Raw genomic sequence first — 17,873 nt, 5'->3', positions numbered from 1 at the left:
TAAAAGCTTCACAGGGAAAAGGACTTGAACACCCATTTCTCCCTGAAAAGCACATGGGAAAACATGAACATGTAATATCACAACATTCATGCTATTGAAGAATAAGATATGCATAAAAGAAAACCTTCATACCGTACATGGAAGAGTGAGTTACATTTTGAGGAAGACATTTCTGAAGATTTTTAACAAAATCAAACCCCCAAATCAGCTCCAACCTGTTTAGTACTGGTTAAACAATGACAACATCTCTACTGAACATTTGCATATACTGTGCAGAGGCACTGGTGTTTTAATAATGGCCAGTAAACACCTTTCCAGAAGGGCTGATGGCCCAGCTGATTTTTTGGGGGGCTAAATTCTTGATGGACAAGGGTAGGAAGGTCCCTCAGCCACCTCCCCCCTCTGATGACTCAAAAACTACTGTGTGTGTGTGTGTGTGTTGGGAGCGTGCAGCAAACTTAAGCTTCATAAAAAAAGCTTCTGAATAGTTGAGCTAAGACATCACCTTAATTCCAGTTCCCATCTTCAGAACAAATATTCTACTCCTGAACAATACCCAGGATTTGTATCTCAACAAGGTGGAGAGGGGTGAAATTGTAAACACATGAAAAACACCCTCCAGTCACATTGGTACATTGCACCAGCCCCACGCACTTGTTTAATACAGCTCATCAAGAAGTGCTCTGGCAGATCCATGATGTTCTACAACCAAGGTTTTCTTCTTGTTTCAATTCCAGCTATACATATGGGAAAGCCCATCCCAGTGATATTTTTCAAGATCTGTGGATGAAAGTAATGTGAACCTAGACAAAAAAATATTGTTTTAAATTAAATCAGAAAAATAGCTACGCCTGGAAAACCATGTAATATGTGCATTGCAATGTCAGAAATATGGTTTAATAAAAACTGCAGTACAATGCAGACTTGAAAATTTCTAACTACAAGAAAAATGATGGCACTAGACTCCTAATTTTAATCTATTTTTGCAGCACACTGTCAAGAAGAAAAAAAGTTCCGGGGTAAGAACTAAAAATTTCATTGCAGTAACAATTTTTTATTGCATGTTTAAAATGCGTTTTTAAAAACAAATAGTGCACGCTGGCTTCACTTTAATCTCCTGAAATATGCACTTATGATGGGAAGCCCTGGGGCTACAGATCCATCTATGATGCTTATTAACAAAATATAATCCCAGTACATTTCCCCAGGGGACATTATTTAGTTCCAAAAGATTGTCAACCCTGTACTCTAACACACTTGAATTAGTTGTTTGTGTACACTAAATCCATTTATTTTAAATTTATTTTGTCTACATTTAGTGAAATAAAAACATCGCCCTGTACAATCCACCATCAGCAGTGAGTACAACAGCAAAAATTATTATACAGTTTATACACACTAAAATCTTGTCCTTTTTCCTATAAAGAAACCAGAACAAACCTAATCAATATAGAGTTTAATTCAGAAGAACTCAAATTACAGAAGGGAAAGCCAAAATTATTATGGTCTTTTCTGAGCCCCCAGAAGTTCCTGATTCATGTTGTTGGAACAGTGAGTGCAGCTGGAAGAGTGAAACATGCTCAAGTTGTCTTCTCGGGTCTTCAAAAAATTACCAAGTATTTAAATTAAACATGTCTAGTTAAAGAAACATTTGAAGCAGAGCAATATAAGTGGGAATTTTGCCTCACCACTCGTGGTTTCTTTTAAACCCAACTTATACAATGCGCGAAGTGCTAAGCAACACTACAGAAACACATTTACATCAACACTGAAGATCTGGGGAAATGAAATTCCAACAATTTTATTTTTTTAAATGAGCTGTATTTTCTAAATTTGTTTTTATTTCTCTGTTTTCATACAGTATTGAAAACAAACGCGGCACATTCACATTTTCCCGAAGAATTGTAAGGATGATCTCTACAGGGATAACGTTGAAAAGCCTGAAGCTCAATCAATTCAGGTTGAAAACTCTCAAAAGGAGTAAAAGGCTTGATCCGAATGGTCTAGAACATGTATTGTAATTTCATAGAAGAGATGGTCGTCTTAATATTAATGATTTAAAAGAATTTCCCAGTTCATGCGAAGAGTATAGTCCAAGAATAAATCAAATTTTCTGAACGCATTTTATGCTACGTAAGTGTATACTTTGCGATCCTCAGGTGTTCGTGCCAAATATTCTCTCTCAATAAGTCCTTCAATACGTTTTTTAATAACAACTGGACTTGGTAAGAATCGGGCCTTCAGCTGCTGAGTTACCTAAAACGTAAAATAAAAACCAATAATATGAGATCACAGGGCAAGTAAGATCTTTAAGTATTCTAACAGACCACAATAATCAGAAAAAAAATATATGAAGACAGAGATGGCTACAACTATGAAGCATAAGAGGAAGTCTGCAGACTTCTGACAGTCCCCCAAGTTGCTTGCTCATGTCTGGGTATGATTCAAAGCTCTACAGAGGCGTGGTCACAACCTGAGAATCCTGAAGTTAATAAAAATTACTACTGTCCTGAAGCTGTCTGAACTTAGGAGTTACAAGCAGAAGGATTATTTCTCTTTTTGCTAAGAGCTCAAATCTCTCAAAACTGAACCCAAAAGGCAGTAAAAAGATCAAAGCAGAAAATAATCATGTTAAGCACGGTGTTTTTTGTTGTCAGCTGCTTCTCAAGGGATTTAAAATCATAATAGCACTAAAAGGAGGAAGGGAAATCAGATATACCCATAAGTACATCCTAAAGTGAAGGGTAAGGATTTAGAAGTCTTCAGAAAGACAGGGAGAAAAAAAACAAAGGATAGGTTAACTACAGCATCTCTCAAAGGCCTTTCAGAATCACGTTAGTAAGAGCTGTGTAACTTCAATGAGTTCATAGGAAAAGCAAAAAGAATTCCCGAGTCCATATCCAAGCTGTGTACAATCATACCTCTGCTACTAGCACGTTGTGTTGCATCTTCTTTCTAGATTTCATTATCCGAACTATAGCAGCTTCTATCTCATGTTTTCTGTCATCATCTACTTTCTGCCTTGTTTCTTTCCTTTCTGGATCAGATTCTCCTTGTTTGGCAGCAACTTAAAGAAAAGAAAGAGAATGTAAATTATGCTAGCAAAATTAAGATTTATTTCATTGTGTGTTACCTTCACTGTTTATTTCATCTAGACATCAAGTTATATTTTCCTGAGTTTTGACATTCTCAAAGTTGATTTTTTTTTTATGAAAAGCAGCCACAAGAACATATTAACAGTTTCTGGCATATTTTGATAGCAAGTGACAAGATAACAATCTGTTATTTAATTACTAGTATGTTAAAATTTGAACAGTACTCAAATGTTCTTACAGGCACAGGCACCACCAACCCCCATACCCTCATGCTCACATTAAATATTTTTCTCTTTAATATAGCAAATAATCAATTGAAGTAGAAAAAGGGTTGAAAATTTACTTCACAAACTAGTAAACACTTTAAAAGTTCATCAGTCAGAAGAAATAGTCCAACTTTATCCTCTCCAACTCAACTATTTGTATTCTGTTCTCTTCTATTTATGTTTTATTTCTGCCCTTAGGCCGAGCTTTTCTTTGCCCTTCACCCAAGCATCATTACAACCAAGCCCTCCTCCTGCACTGGTACACCATTTTCCCCCTGCCCTTCTTCACTTAAAAGCCCCAACTATTTATCAGCTTTAAAGAGATACACATAAGAACCTTTCTTTCTTATGTCAGAAAGATAAACCCACAATTATCTATTTTGCTCTAAAATCATCTTGAACCCAAACCATATTCCCTATTCACAGACATTTGTGGAGTGGAAATGAAAAGGTAGAATTCTGCTAAAGCTCAGAGAGTTGTCACACAATCTACTTTAACTTGGCTGCTGTGCTCCTGCTCAGCAGGAAAAGCCTCCAGAGGTGATAAATGTGTTGCCAGTGCAGTGCTCTGCATGTGTGTGAAGGGGATCAGGACACCACTCACACAGAGGGGTATGTGCAGGGTCAGCTGAGTAGGCACTACTGGGTTTTACTTGCTGCACAGAAGCCCAGCAAGTTCTATTATGTGTAACAAACAGCATGTGAATTACCAATGTTGCACTTAAAACACTCACTTTCACAGTAGTACAGCAACTTATGAGGCAATTTTCCTATTTCTGAATCAATCAGTAGCATAATTTTTATTTTATTATTTGATTTGAATTATTTTTCTTTCAATATTTTCTTTAAGAGATAGTTACAAAGTTTGTAAAGTAAAAGGCTTAACTGACTTCCATACTTTTCTTGGTATTAGAGTTTTCATTTTGATGCAACTAATCATCATCTAAAAACCCTCTGCATTTCTCTCTTCCTTTTACTTCTATGGACATCAACCCTGCAAAAGACAATTTGAAATTTTAAGGCAGTTGTGGGACTGCAAGAGAGTAGAACATAAAGCTCACTTACCCGTCTGAATCTTGACCCTGTGTAGCTTAGATGTGAACTGATCATTCACTGTAAATATATGACCATTTTCTATTTCTTTTGATTTAGGCTCTTTTGTGAGAACACGTTGTGTTGGTTTGCCACATGCAAGGGACTGTAGGGCTCTAACCAGTTCTCTTTCGGGGATATCAGTTTCTTGTTGAATTTCCTAAAGAAAAATACCTTAATTAGCTTGTGGCTATGACAGAAGTATCATGTTTTGCAAACAACATCAGGGATTGCTTAAATGTCCACCTTCAAGCGTGCAAAATAATACTGTGACAGTTGTGGGGCTTGAAAGGTTAGAATTTATTCAGCAGCAAAACCTCAGTGTGTACTGTGCAAAACGATCCACCTGCGTCAATGCAGAGACAGGGAATTTTGTCAAATGAAGAGTCACCATGAGCTGAAGGAAGAATAATGAATAACCAGCTGTTTCATTTCCCTGTGATTTTTGAGAAGGCTGAAAGGATTTGTTAACTGTTTCCAAGGTTTGCTGAACAGGGTGAAAACCTTCTAACTAACTAGTGAAGAAAAACATCCCTGATGTTCTTGACAATTCCTGACCAAGAGCTGCATAAATGCTTTTGCATTCAGCCACTTGAAAATAAAAACTCTACAAATAGAAGCAAACCATGTCTAGTTTCACCATAACATAGAAATACTCTAGATTCATTATACCTCCTTTTTGAATAACCTCAAATAATTTATTTACAGCCCAGATGCCCTTGGCCAGGACTTCTCCAGGTGAAATACAAAAACCCCCATCACAGTGCAGCCAACATGAACTCTGAAGAAGACTGTTTGTAAAAAGATGTACATAACTTGGTGCGGCTCTGTCAGTGTTCTTAAAAGCAGCAGAAACAAGTCCATGTGAAGAACTGTAAAGAACTACAAAGAACTTGTTAAAAGTTCTTTAAACAGCGACCAGAAAAATCAGACTAAGTTCTATCAAATAATGTTATTTCTTGAGTGTACTCAAGTTGTTTTTAAAATCAACCAAAGAAAAAAATGCTACTTTTCTGTTGTCATTCACCACTGACAATATGCAATAAAAATAATTTGGATGTGCTGGCCTTGACTTGGACTCTATCATGAATTACAGTGCACCTCATACACAACATCTCACCACCAGCTCTCAGTGATGCTGAGGCTCAGACACAACGTGCATTACTTTTCAACTAGACCCAACACTACATGTACAGTGATGACTTTACGTGAAACTGTTTTTGACATGAGTTCAAATTAACTGGAATGAAATAAAATAAAATTAGTAAGGTCAAAATTAAAAAATTTCAGAAATTTTGGTACCTCCTGTTTATGGGTGATTGGGAAATAATAAAGGGTTCTTAAGAGTACGTTTACCATAAAGCATTCAGGAATATTTATACCACTTGAAATAAGTGATGTATATCCACATATCTTAACTATTTCCTAGTATGAAAATGCCTTTTCTCAAGCTGCTCACAGGAAGTTACTATTTCTTCCTTTGTTGCTTTATTTAAAACACTGTTGTCACCCTCACACATTTTTTTTCAGATTCAGCATGAAACAGTATTAAGAAACCCCAAAAAAACTATAATCCTTTACATGGTAACAACGAAAAGTCTTACTGAAATGGGTGGATCAGCATAAAATTTAACAAACCAAGGGAATGTGACAGATTTCAGGACTTAAATAAATGTAAAGCCTTAAGGCCACAAACCAAACCCAACTTTTTAATGATGTAGAGCCTGTGACATACAGGTTTCCAAACTTTGATTTCTGATCAACAGTTAAAATTAATCTTTTCAAAACTAAATCACTTCTACAAGGGAATACATATACTCTCCTTTTGGTGAAAGTGAATTAAAGAGCCAAAAGGGACCTTCTGAGGGGTTTTGATGCTGGCCATCCTTATATAGACCACTGTGTATTTCTGTTGTTGTACTTCACTCTCTAGCATTTCAACTCAGCCACTAACATGCAAACCCCATTTGGGTTTCAGAATTTATAAGCCAGCATTAAAGTAAGAACCATGAAGAGTTGCACTGCAATATGCTGCCTCAAAAGGAGCCAAAAAGTTGAAGTTGAATTAAAAAAAAAATGTAGCTATGAATGTAAATGGGGATAACAGATGTTCCTGTGCTCTCTCTTTCCTTCAGTCTGTAGCATAACGTTTTTCTAAACATATTTTTAAACAGATATGTGATGTAACAGTGAAAAATGCATACTTCTTCCCCATCTCCAAAAATTACTTCTTTTAAAGGCCACATTAGATTTGTGCACAGGAGCAGTACTGATTACACAATCAGTGCTAAAAATATTACCAAGTGAGCTCTATTGGGAGGCTACCAAAGAAATCCCTCTAGGTATGGAATTGCCTCTGTTCAGTTCTACACAAGAAAAAAGGTTATTAGAAGGAAAATGTGCAGAAGGAAATGCATTATGTAATTTTGTTGAAATAATAAAAAGTGTTTTTAGAGTTTTATTTACAGGCTTCAACTTGTATCTCTTCCAAAGCAGACATTAGCAAAAGAGGAATCAGATAATCCAGTTTCAAGTACTAATCTCTAATTTTTGTGGAATTATTCAACAACTTAACTTCTACTACAGCCACATTTGTATATCTTGTTTGTTAAACATAAAGAAACAACCTGATTTTTGATGTCATTACAAAAAAATGTGCATTTCACCATTTAAAATACCGAGCTGTAACTTAAACTAACAGAAAAATATATTGAGTATTATATGAGATTTGATTAGAAAAAAATGGATTCTTTGAAATAATTAGCATTCTTTGAAGGCTTGCATGAAGATTCTTCCTTTTCCATTTTACTTGCATTACCCTAGACCCATAGGGCCACCAGCTATTTTGCATACACAAATAAAATGTTGCTGCATAGGAATACAATAAATTCACATTTTTTTTGTGAAGGAATTTTTCTATGCAATAATCTTTTAAGTTTCCATAGCAATTGATGCATAATTTTTGCATCATTATTATCTCATTTTTCTCTCAGTCATATGCCTTAATGGCTGTTAGGATTACTGTGAGGATCTTATCAAGTTTGCAATTAATAATCACACTGAATGCAAAATAAACCATCAAAGTGTGTTCAACTGTGAAGGCAACTTCAAATTAATCTGTTCAGCTGTGAATCTGCAGAAACACTTGTATATCAGACAGTTTTAGGCTTACACAAGCACACACCACAAGTCAGATCACATGCTGCATTGCAGTGAAAGCACCAGTTTGACATGACAGAGAAGTAATGGTTGCCCAGCACTCAGCACTTAATCATGGTATTCAATTATCAATGAACAAGATAAAATTCATTCTCTTCTTAAGTTTTCATAAGCTTTCCTGGCTGGAGTTAAAGACAACTCCTACACACTTCACCAAAGAAACCAAACCAAACAAATATGCCTCCTTAATGTTTTAGTTACAGTGGGACACAAAGTAAGAGCTTAAGAACTCCCAAACAAAATAACAAAAAACACACACAACTTAAAAGCAGGTGGACATATTTCTCTATCATCTGGTCTCAATAAAATAAACTATAACTTAGAGCATGTATTAAAATTTTTTCACTGCTCTACCAAGTATTATTTATTCATATATGGGTGAGGCTCTCCTACTCATAAAGCCTACAATTTGATGGAATAAGGCAGCCTTCAGCTCAATTTCAAAACCAGCTTCAAGGAAAAAAAAAGAGCTGTTAAGTTCTCCTCCTTGTTTTTGCTCCCTCATATATTCTGCAGAGAAAGTACTCAAAGCTGTAATGCTCCTGAAGTAGATTTCACAATACACAGGACTTTGTGCTCTAAAATGATGGGGTTTTTAATTTATGAGTAGTTTCTTAAGAGCCTCTTATCAAATCCTCCCTTCCTTAATCCCAGCTGAGACTTTCAAAGAAACTTTCCTTATTAAGAGGCTAGAAGTATGCCAAATAAGCTGAAAACAACATCCAAACAAAAGGCAAATGATTACTATGCACTGCACAGCCAAAGTAGATGAGAAAACCTGGAAATCCACTCTGTTTCAAACTGCACCCATGCTGCTTTTCAAGGCTGCCAGTGCTCTCTCAAAGGGAATATAATGTCTGAAGTGAAACTATTAATTGACATCACCAATACAATGCTCAGATCTCATAGCACAGGATTCCCCTCCGCTTCTAAAGCCACCTTCATCATCCTCCATTAGCTGACACCTCAACCTTTCGCAGCAACACCCCTTTAGTCTCCTTGTTAAGAATCCATCTGGACCTTCTTCATTGCCCTTTCTGGCTAACCAGCTCAGAGAAGTGCTGAAAGTTCTTTGAACCACCCTATAGCTCACTCCAGCCTGCCAGTTTAAGCACTTCAGTATTCAAGAAGCCAGGACACAAATCCTTCCCCACCCTTTGGCCTCTAAATGCAGTTTATCGAAGATAAAATGAGGAAATGGAGCCACCTGCTGCATTCCAACTTCAGCTTTTCTGCAGCTCGATGGCCTAGAAATAACCACACTCACAACCCTCAAACACTTCTGAAAACTTGTGTTCCCAAATAGGTGCACTGCTAACGATCTGCTTCCTGCATTTATTGGCCTGATCCATACTCAAATAGAACAAGAGGCATCTGATCTTCAACAGTGTATTCAAGAGAACAAGAAAGTGCCTAAAATAGTCATTTAAAATGAGGTAAGACAACCACAACACTTACCTCAAATGTGTATTTTTCTCTGTTGTTAAAGAGCATTAATATCGTCATCTGGAAAGTGGAGACTTGCAATATGTGCTTCCGTGTATTTGAGCCAGTTACTTGGGCACCTCCTACGCCAACTTCTGAGCCATCTTCCTATTTTAAAATTCCAAAACTACTATTAGATTATTCTCCACTGAAAAACATTTTACCTTGATAAGATGAAAGTTACATGATGAAAAATTTATCCAGGAGGTCGGTCTACACAAGAAATAGAACAGCATATGCCCGGGGGCATAAGCAGAATGTTCCTCCAGTAGCTGTCTTAGAACATCAGGGGGATTGAAGCTGGAGGCACCTCCTTAAGTCCTGTGCTCCAGCCATCACTGCAAGCCAGGCCATCTAGAGCCCTCAGTCACATACTGAGCATTGCCAAGGACAGAGTCTCTACCACCTCTCTGGCCTCTGTTTCAATACTTGCCCACCCTCCAAGTTTTCTTACTCTTATCTTCAAAATTATCAAAATATTTATCTTACAGTAACACAATTTTAACATTCTCACAAATGTGCATTATTAATACTTTGTTATAAGAATTTTGTTTTTGTTTTGCGTTGCCTTCTACATTGCCAGTTGTCATGCCACTGCTACCTCTAGCTTAGCACTTCAGAACTGGTATGAATCACTAGAAAATTGTTTTCTTGCATACATACAAATTAAGCATTGTATTTCAATAAACTCTGCTCAGATTCTTGTTTTTGAAAAAATGATGCCTACATTGCTAGTACTCTGCACATGAAAAGCAGGCTAAACTTGGCTTAACAGAAATAACTCTATAAAGAAACAAGTTTCTTTTCACTTTTGAGTCATTTACAGCCAAAAAACTCCAAACACTCAAACCACTGAAGTCCCTTCAAGACCAAATTTACTATTTTTCTACAAGGTAAAAGGTGATCCTGACTGATGCATTCAAATGAGATTCAGAGGGGGAAAAGAAAAAGTTAAACCGAAACTTCTACAAAGGAAGAATCAGACCATAAGGCTGACAACAGAAGGCATCTTCTTCTTATATTGTTAATGGGTAAGCTCTTATTTTACAACATTCTGAAGTTACTAAAAATGTGCATTTTCTTACATAGATACAGTATTTACACAACCTTGATGCCTTACCTTTTTGACAGGCCCATAGAAAGTGGCATTGAGATCTGCAGAACCCATGTGATGCTGGAGTGTCAGCTGTCGCCCACTATGTTTGGCTAAATAAAATCTGTAACATAATTGAAAACAATACATACTTCACATTTGTTACTGAAAGCTTTAAGAAGTTACACAGACTTTTCATAACCATTAAGGACACTCTTAAGAAATTTTTTTGGGTTTTTTTCAAAACATTAACTCTTGTTAGAATTTTACTTAAAATCTCCCAAAAACTTGAGCATCGTAATGTGACTGTTGTATTCTCCAATTTTCACATGAACTGAAGAAAAGAGTATGCCAGCATGTTGCCAGCATACTGCCAACAGTACAACATATCTGTGAAGTTAAATCTAGAAGGTTTCTTCTTAAAGCCTCTACCTAAAAGTCTGTTTTAACACATACCTTCTAAATATTTCAAAAGCATGTCTGGGAGCTGGAGGGATGTTACACTTTGGTGTGGCTGACTGGGTAGGCCAGTAACCTGTTGTGAGGACACGCACTGTAAGATCAACACCACCTAATGAGACCTAAGGACAATTGGAAGAAAACATACACCATTTTAAAACAGGACCACGTTTCCTCACTTTTTCTGTTTTGGCACAGAATTTTCATATACTATGAAAGAATTAGATATATATCTAGAAACATTATTTTTAGGAAGCCAGACAAATAAATTAATTCATCACTGTAAGAGTAGATGGTACAGCAAAATTCCTCCACATCATTCCACTCTGGCAGTTAAGAGCACACAGAATTCAACAAAATAATTCTTAAGTGACAACAAAATGTCTGTGATCATAAACAGAACTCATGATACATGTAACAAATCTCTCTGAATAGCTTTTGGATGACATGCAATAAAGCCAGGTTGCATGAAATGTGGCAGTTTCAAAGTAATTCTTTCTAAACTTACTCTGTAGAAGTAGAGAGTAAGTACTGAATATCTGGTGTTAAATCACACCTCTGGACTGCACTACAAACAGTTACTCGCTTCTACACACACCACCTATCCTCTTTCCCTAAAGACAGCTATTACTATAAATATTCAGCACTGGTGAGCAAACATCCCACAAGTGAAGTGCTTTATTTTACCTATAAACTAGATGCATTAGCAGGTGATAAAGATCCAGCTACCAGTGAGGCATAACCCTCACTAGGTATCTCAACTACGTTGAGCATTATTTAAGCTGTCTATTTTCAGAGGTATAACCAATACCTTCAAAGAATACACATTAAGGACAAGAAAAAACAGAGCACACAATATCCAACTTTATAAACTTACTACACAGAAACAGAGCATGTTATATTTTAGAAGGTCAAAACCTGAACTCAGAAACTTCCATTATCCAACAGCAGAGAAGCATTTCCAGGCAGTATGGAAGAGTTTTTGTATTGTGCATGTTGAATGCCTGTGTGCATCAACCACCTTGTGCCCAGGAAACTTCTGAAAAACCTAAACAAACCAATGACAGACTAGTCCTACAGAGACCCCTGGGACTGAAAGGAACAATCTGCAGAAGTATGTAAAGATCCAGATAAGGGTTCTTCTGTAGCCAACACTACTGCCATCCTTCTAATTTCATATCACCAATGTTATGAGGCTCATAAGAGAAGTTCAAACAGCCATTTAGACACAGAAAACTAGTTAATTTGTCAATTATCTAATTAAAAAAAAAAAAAAAGGAGCCTCAACAGTTTTCTTCTAGTCAAAGCACAGGGAAAGGCCATCAGTGCAGACAGGATACAGAAAATATATTTATCTGGAACTGAAGCATCTTAGCTGAGATGGTAACTGTTTCCCAAATTCTTTTGGCCTTAGTCAGACTGGAACACAGTAATAATTTAGAATTCCTCACATCATACATTGTACAGAGCACTGAAAAAGTTTTGGAAGCACTTTATTTTACAACATGTCTTTTCAGTTTAAAAATGGTACAAACCAGTGGAAAGTCCCCTAAAGGGATCTGATCTTTACGGGACTCCAAGAAATGTTTCAGGATCACAGTTGTAGAAATTACTCATAGTCTACGAGCCTGGACCTTCCCTAATGCTGAGCTTTCCACTTACTGATGGCAAACCAATCATCTACAGAGAACTTGGCATTGCTTGTATCTCAGGAAATAGGATCCAGCAGGAAACTTTACAGGTAGGATTATTTAGAGAAAAGCAGCTGCCTGACTCCTCTAGGAGATGCTGTACACATTCAAGGTACACAAATTGTTTAAAAAGAAGTAGAACAGACTATCGCATATAAAACACAGTATCAACAGCAAGTTAACAGTAACATACCCCCCCCCCAATCTTCCTGTTTGTATTTCCTCTCAAATATTACTGACCTACAAAGAAATATATATGCTTCTGTCATAAATAAGTACTCCAGAAATTTCATTAAAAGGCCATGATTAGGCTGACCAAAAGGCAACCATCACATCAACTCCTGGTCTCTTGCCAAGAAAAAGATGAAGTTTCAAGTAAGGCCTAGCAGGACATCTGTTAACATTTTAAATTCATCTTATTAGCTGTATGCAGATAAAAAGAAGATACAGATATCATTTATTAACCCAATCTAAGACTGTCATGTAAAGTACATAGATCTTTAACACAACCCCCGCCCCATGTCCGAGTCTGGCATGCTACCTAAAAAATGGGAATGCTCTTACAATTTTTTCTTTAAATTTGTATTTCAAGCATTCCAGAAGGAAAACATGACTAGTCTCTAAAGAAAAAAAAAAAAAGGCAGTAGTAAGACTGCCTGTCCACAAACACTTCTATAACTATGCAAATCCTCTACAACCTTTTCTGAAGCCACTTTGAGAACATGCTGTTCCCTCACTCAGGATGATTCATAGTATGCTGATGAAGAAGATTTCCACTGAGGGCTTCAAGAAGGCAAAGATTTCATATCACCTTGCACAGCCAGGGACATTGGACAGAGTACAGCCACAAACATATTCCTGGCATTCACTTCTGAAACTGATTCAAACATGCTTGATGTACAGATCTACTTACCTGCAGACAGGTCTGTTTATTATATATTATTAAGCTCTACTGTGTATCAGTATAAAAAAAGTGTTTTAGAGCAAGAGAACTGATATCCCAATAGAAGTGATCTCTCCTTTATGCAGTATTCCAGAGGCCCACTTTTACTATGAGGTGAAATTTTTTCTGAACAAACAACTAAGTCCATATTTGCAATTTGAATAAAACGGCAGCTTTGCTTTTAGCAAAGGCATTCACTGCATCGGGGCAGTTAAAACATCGGACGGTGCGCTTTGAAAACGCCGTCAGCACGCGATATTGTTCTTGCTGTTAGAAAAAAAATGCAGGTCACAATGGAGACCAGCTTTGAAGGAGGAGAATGGGAAGGCTTTGCTGGTGACACAGCAGCTGGGAAGTGCAGCGGGGAGAGGGCAGTTGGCCCCGGAGGGAGGGCGGGCACCGCTGGACACGGGGCGGGCACCGCTGGACACGGGGCGGGCACCGCTGGACACGGGGCGGGCACCGCTGGACACGGGGCGGGCACCGCTGGGCAGAGGCGGCCCCCGCGCTCCCCCTGGCGGCCGCCGCCGGGCAGAGCCGCCGCGCACCCACCGCCCCTGCAGCGCGGGTACAGCTGCAGCTCAAACAGGGCTTCAAACTGCCACTGCTCGAGCTGTGCGCCAAGCTTTGAACCGGCTTTAGCATCTCGGGAAATGCTAATGTAGTTTATAAGGGAAGAAACATAGTAAAAGGAACTGACTTCCACAAGCTGACAAAATCCTTCTCTGCAGATGCATGGAATAACAAATGAAAAACCACAAAGCTCAACGGAAGTTCAGGGTTTGTACTGAAGTAAAAGGACAACCACACAGACCCCCACGCTCTTACCCCTGTCGCCTGAAGATGTTGCCTGAACTCATCCATCGTTGTATTTGAGATGCTCATGTCCCTGAACATTCCTTCCAGTTTAGATGTGAACTGACATCCACATTCAGTCTGAAAATACACAAAATAAGTTGTTGTACCAGCACTATGAAAACAAAGCTTCTGATATGCAAACCTGCAAGAGTAAGTTTATAAATCTCAAAACCGTATTTCTGTACATTTTGTTACTGGGATTTTCATTTGCATTGTATTCAGATCTTTTAGAAAAGTTTCAGATCTAACCCAATACAGATCAAAACCTGTTCTCCATCTCTTTTCTCCATTATCGTATTTTTTATTTTGTTTTCGCTTTCCATCTCATATTTAAAAATCTGTGAAAGCTTATCAAATTAAGACATACACTTCCACCTGCCTTTTAGCATTATACTGTATAGGGAAATATACTTTATTTGTATCAGAAGCAAACTCCTGCTGTTCTAGGAGTATTTTGTTTTAAAGGCTGGCTGCAGATCAGCCAGTGAGATTACCAGGCCTTTTGAGGATCAGGGACATGCACACAGACACAGCATCCTGATCATTCTGCACTTCCATAAGAAAAGAGGGCAGTTCAGGTTCACTGACTCATCTGGCAAATGTATGCCCTGTGCCCTCTAAATCACCAGGATAAAAGTGGTGGAGAGGTAATCAGAAAGGAATTAACACTGACAATTTGGAGAAATCTGATGCACACAGATTTTGCTCACTGACAGAATATATGCCAAAAATGAGGATCAGTGATTTTTGATTTTGGGATCAGATCCCTCTGGTTCAGAAGTTCTCTAGCCATTTATCATGCAACTTAAGAAGAAGCTGAATTAGAACTTGCTTCAAGGACTTTTCCGCTTGAGGCTTTACCTTCTTCTCCATCTCTTGGTCTATTTAATCAGTACATTTAACCAACTGATATGAAGATGCTTTTTCAATCTATGTCAAACTACTTAATCAAAGACGAAATGAGCATTAACCCCAGTCTGCTGATGGAGGCAACTAAAAACCAACAACACAAGCAGCAACAAAATTCTACTGTGAATAACAAAAAACCTAGGATAAAACATAGCATTATCTTCAAATTCAGTCACTGGAGTTTCCTCTTATTTGGAAAGTCTTAACAAGTTTTGAAAAAAATTATTTTGTTTTCTAGATTGCACTCTCATCACAGGTGTTCACCACTACTTACTTCCTTTTATTTCTACGAAATTAGTCAGAAAAACCTTTTGTATTTTCTGCTGGGGCTTTAAAAATCAACTCTGTATCTAACAGCAATCAATATTAACATTACCTATAAGTCTCTTATGTAAAAACAGAAGAAACCACATCTATGACTAATAAAAAAGAAAGAGAAAAAAACCCTAAGAAGTATGCAGGTACTGTCTTACCTTTAATTTGGATATCATGTTTTTCTCAGAGTCATCTGAAACACTCTTGTTCGTGAGAAGTCTTCTTGCCAAGTGCTGCTTGTAATAGCGTTCAAAAACATCTTTCTCTTGCATAAACCTGAATAAAACCATTGCCTTATCCAATATGGTTTCTACTTCTTGCTCTGTTAGCTGTAAAACAAATAATTTGCTGGTTTTAATCTTCCAGCACAAGTGTCTTACACAACCCAAACACTTACAGTAATTCACAGCAGCAGATGGTCTAACAGTAGCCTACACAGAAGCCAACAAAACTGGTCCAACGTGAGATCGACAGCCAAAAGAACGGTGCCCAAACTCAATAAAGTGGAGTAAGAAATAGACTTAAAATAAAGGGAAAGGCAATATCAAGAGAGAAGGGAAACAATAAATGGGTAGAATGCCTTGATAAACGTAGTAAAAGTTCCTGGGTAAGTTTTAAAAAGCACCAAAGGAAATCACTATTAGGAGTATGAAAGGTTAGCTGGGAACGAAACCTTTTAACTATTAAGACTTGTTTTGTAAAGCCCACCTAGTGCCAGAACAAATAGAATTATTACTTATTTTATAAATGAATAGAATTTACCATTTGATTCCCAAAGCATAAATTGCATGCACTAATATTCAGCTTTATTCAGAGCCACTGAAGCCTCACATGAACCATCCTGTCCAGTTCTGGGTTCTGTACCTCAAAAAATCTCATGAAAGAAGCTAAGTCTGAAGGACACAGCTCTACTTAAACTAGAAGAGACAGATAATAGTCCTCTGATATATAAAAACAGTAAAAAGAAGCAAAGAAAAACCGTTTCCCCATACCAAGTAAGTTAATTTTCAAAAGAAATTACTAGATATTGGGAATAGCTGCCAAAATATCAATATATTTAAGGAAATGATACTTAAGGTTTCAAAAGAAGGGAGCTGCAGAATCTACTACAACCTAAGATTTTTGAGAGAGTATCTGCCAGAAGTAATTCACACATGTTGCTTCAGAGGTAGGTGATAAGCCACACAGATCTCCTTGTGTCTGATTTTTCTGTTTAGATCTAAAATGTTATGAGCTCAGATGTGTTACATATACTTTTTTTTAGCTAGTATTGCCATTTCTCTTAATACAAAAATAATTCATAGAAATGTAGCTTAGTTTAATTTCATCCAAGTTTACACAGCAAAGGGCATGGTATTACAAGTTCATTTATACTTACTCCCTTGACTCCCTTTTTCAGCTTATCATCAATAAATAATGAGAGGTACTCTGGAGACCTGGAGTTGAGGTTGAGGAAGTACTCAAAGTCACCCGCAATAGTCTGTTTGAAGAGTCGATCGTTATTGAAAGATTCTTGAAGGAAGCGATCAAACCTACTCTTCAAATCCAGTAAACCCTTGAAAAAAAAAAGGTAAAAAAGAAAAACAATTTTCACTGATATGAAGTTGTAAGCTGGAAAACAGTAACAACAGACAGAGAAGACCAGATTTACAGTCAGAGATTCTGCAACGCTCTGTGTTCGGCATCGTTAGAAAGTACTGGAAATTTCATTTCCATTTTTAAATTTCTGTTGCTGCCATAAATATCTTAGAGAGGCAATTTTCAGATAAATTTGCTAAAATATTGGTATCTAATACTGGTGCAGTTTGCTATAATACACTTCTCACACTAAGAAATGTTTTTAAACACCCTTGGTAAACAGGTTGATGTACTGCATTTTTAAATCTAAAACTTAAAGGAGGTATTTGTTGCACTTGTTAAGCCTTGTCTATGTCAAGCAATGTTGACAAAGTCACTACCATAAATACAGGATATGTGAAAGCTGAGGCTAAGCACCCACCAACTGCATCCCTAGAGCTACTGAACAAGTCTGAGGAGAAAACACACTGCAACAACAGGCCTAAACTTGTCAGGGCTTTTGCCCCCCTCTAATTTAATCCAGGGATGTGTTTTGCATTATTTAGTCACGTGTTTCCTGCTGACCTTTAAGAGTCACTGTGAGCATATGAAAGGTAGATATAAGCAATAGCTCTCCAGTTATCACAGTGTGAAGTACACAGGCCTGGACTGAACAACTTCCTCTGAGCTAAATCATCGGACTCTTAACGTAATTTTTAGAGTTTGCATCATCTTCATTCAGAGCTAAAGCAATGGAGTGTAGAAGGGGGAAGCATCTTAAAATCATCTGAGCACTAAGTGTATATGACACACACAGGGTTTAGACATAACTAAGACAGCATTTGGCAGGGAGAGAAAATTTCACTTGAAATTCAGATTTGTCACAAACAA

General features: G+C 37.4%; 1 protein-coding gene across 1 annotated transcript in view; it reads right to left on the bottom strand.

The window, feature by feature from the left end:
* Positions 1–1,441: 1,441 nt before the first annotated feature.
* CUL3 (cullin 3) overlaps positions 1,442–17,873 on the bottom strand; it is a 58,627-nt gene continuing 42,195 nt past the window's right edge. Inside the window, exons 8-16 of the mRNA XM_027650476.1 lie at positions 16,804–16,980; positions 15,584–15,754; positions 14,172–14,279; positions 10,707–10,831; positions 10,278–10,374; positions 9,131–9,265; positions 4,427–4,613; positions 2,922–3,067; positions 1,442–2,256 (exon numbers count right to left, since the gene is read on the bottom strand). Coding sequence (XP_027506277.1) covers positions 2,125–2,256; positions 2,922–3,067; positions 4,427–4,613; positions 9,131–9,265; positions 10,278–10,374; positions 10,707–10,831; positions 14,172–14,279; positions 15,584–15,754; positions 16,804–16,980 — 1,278 coding nt within the window. The 3' untranslated portion in view covers positions 1,442–2,124. The remainder of the gene's footprint in view (positions 2,257–2,921; positions 3,068–4,426; positions 4,614–9,130; positions 9,266–10,277; positions 10,375–10,706; positions 10,832–14,171; positions 14,280–15,583; positions 15,755–16,803; positions 16,981–17,873) is intronic.

The sequence above is a fragment of the Corapipo altera genome, unplaced genomic scaffold (genome assembly GCF_003945725.1).
Source record: "Corapipo altera isolate COAL_440 unplaced genomic scaffold, ASM394572v1 54, whole genome shotgun sequence".
Lineage (NCBI taxonomy): Eukaryota > Metazoa > Chordata > Aves > Passeriformes > Pipridae > Corapipo > Corapipo altera.
Note: the sequence above shows the minus strand (reverse complement) of the source record. Positions and strands in the feature narration are given on the sequence as shown.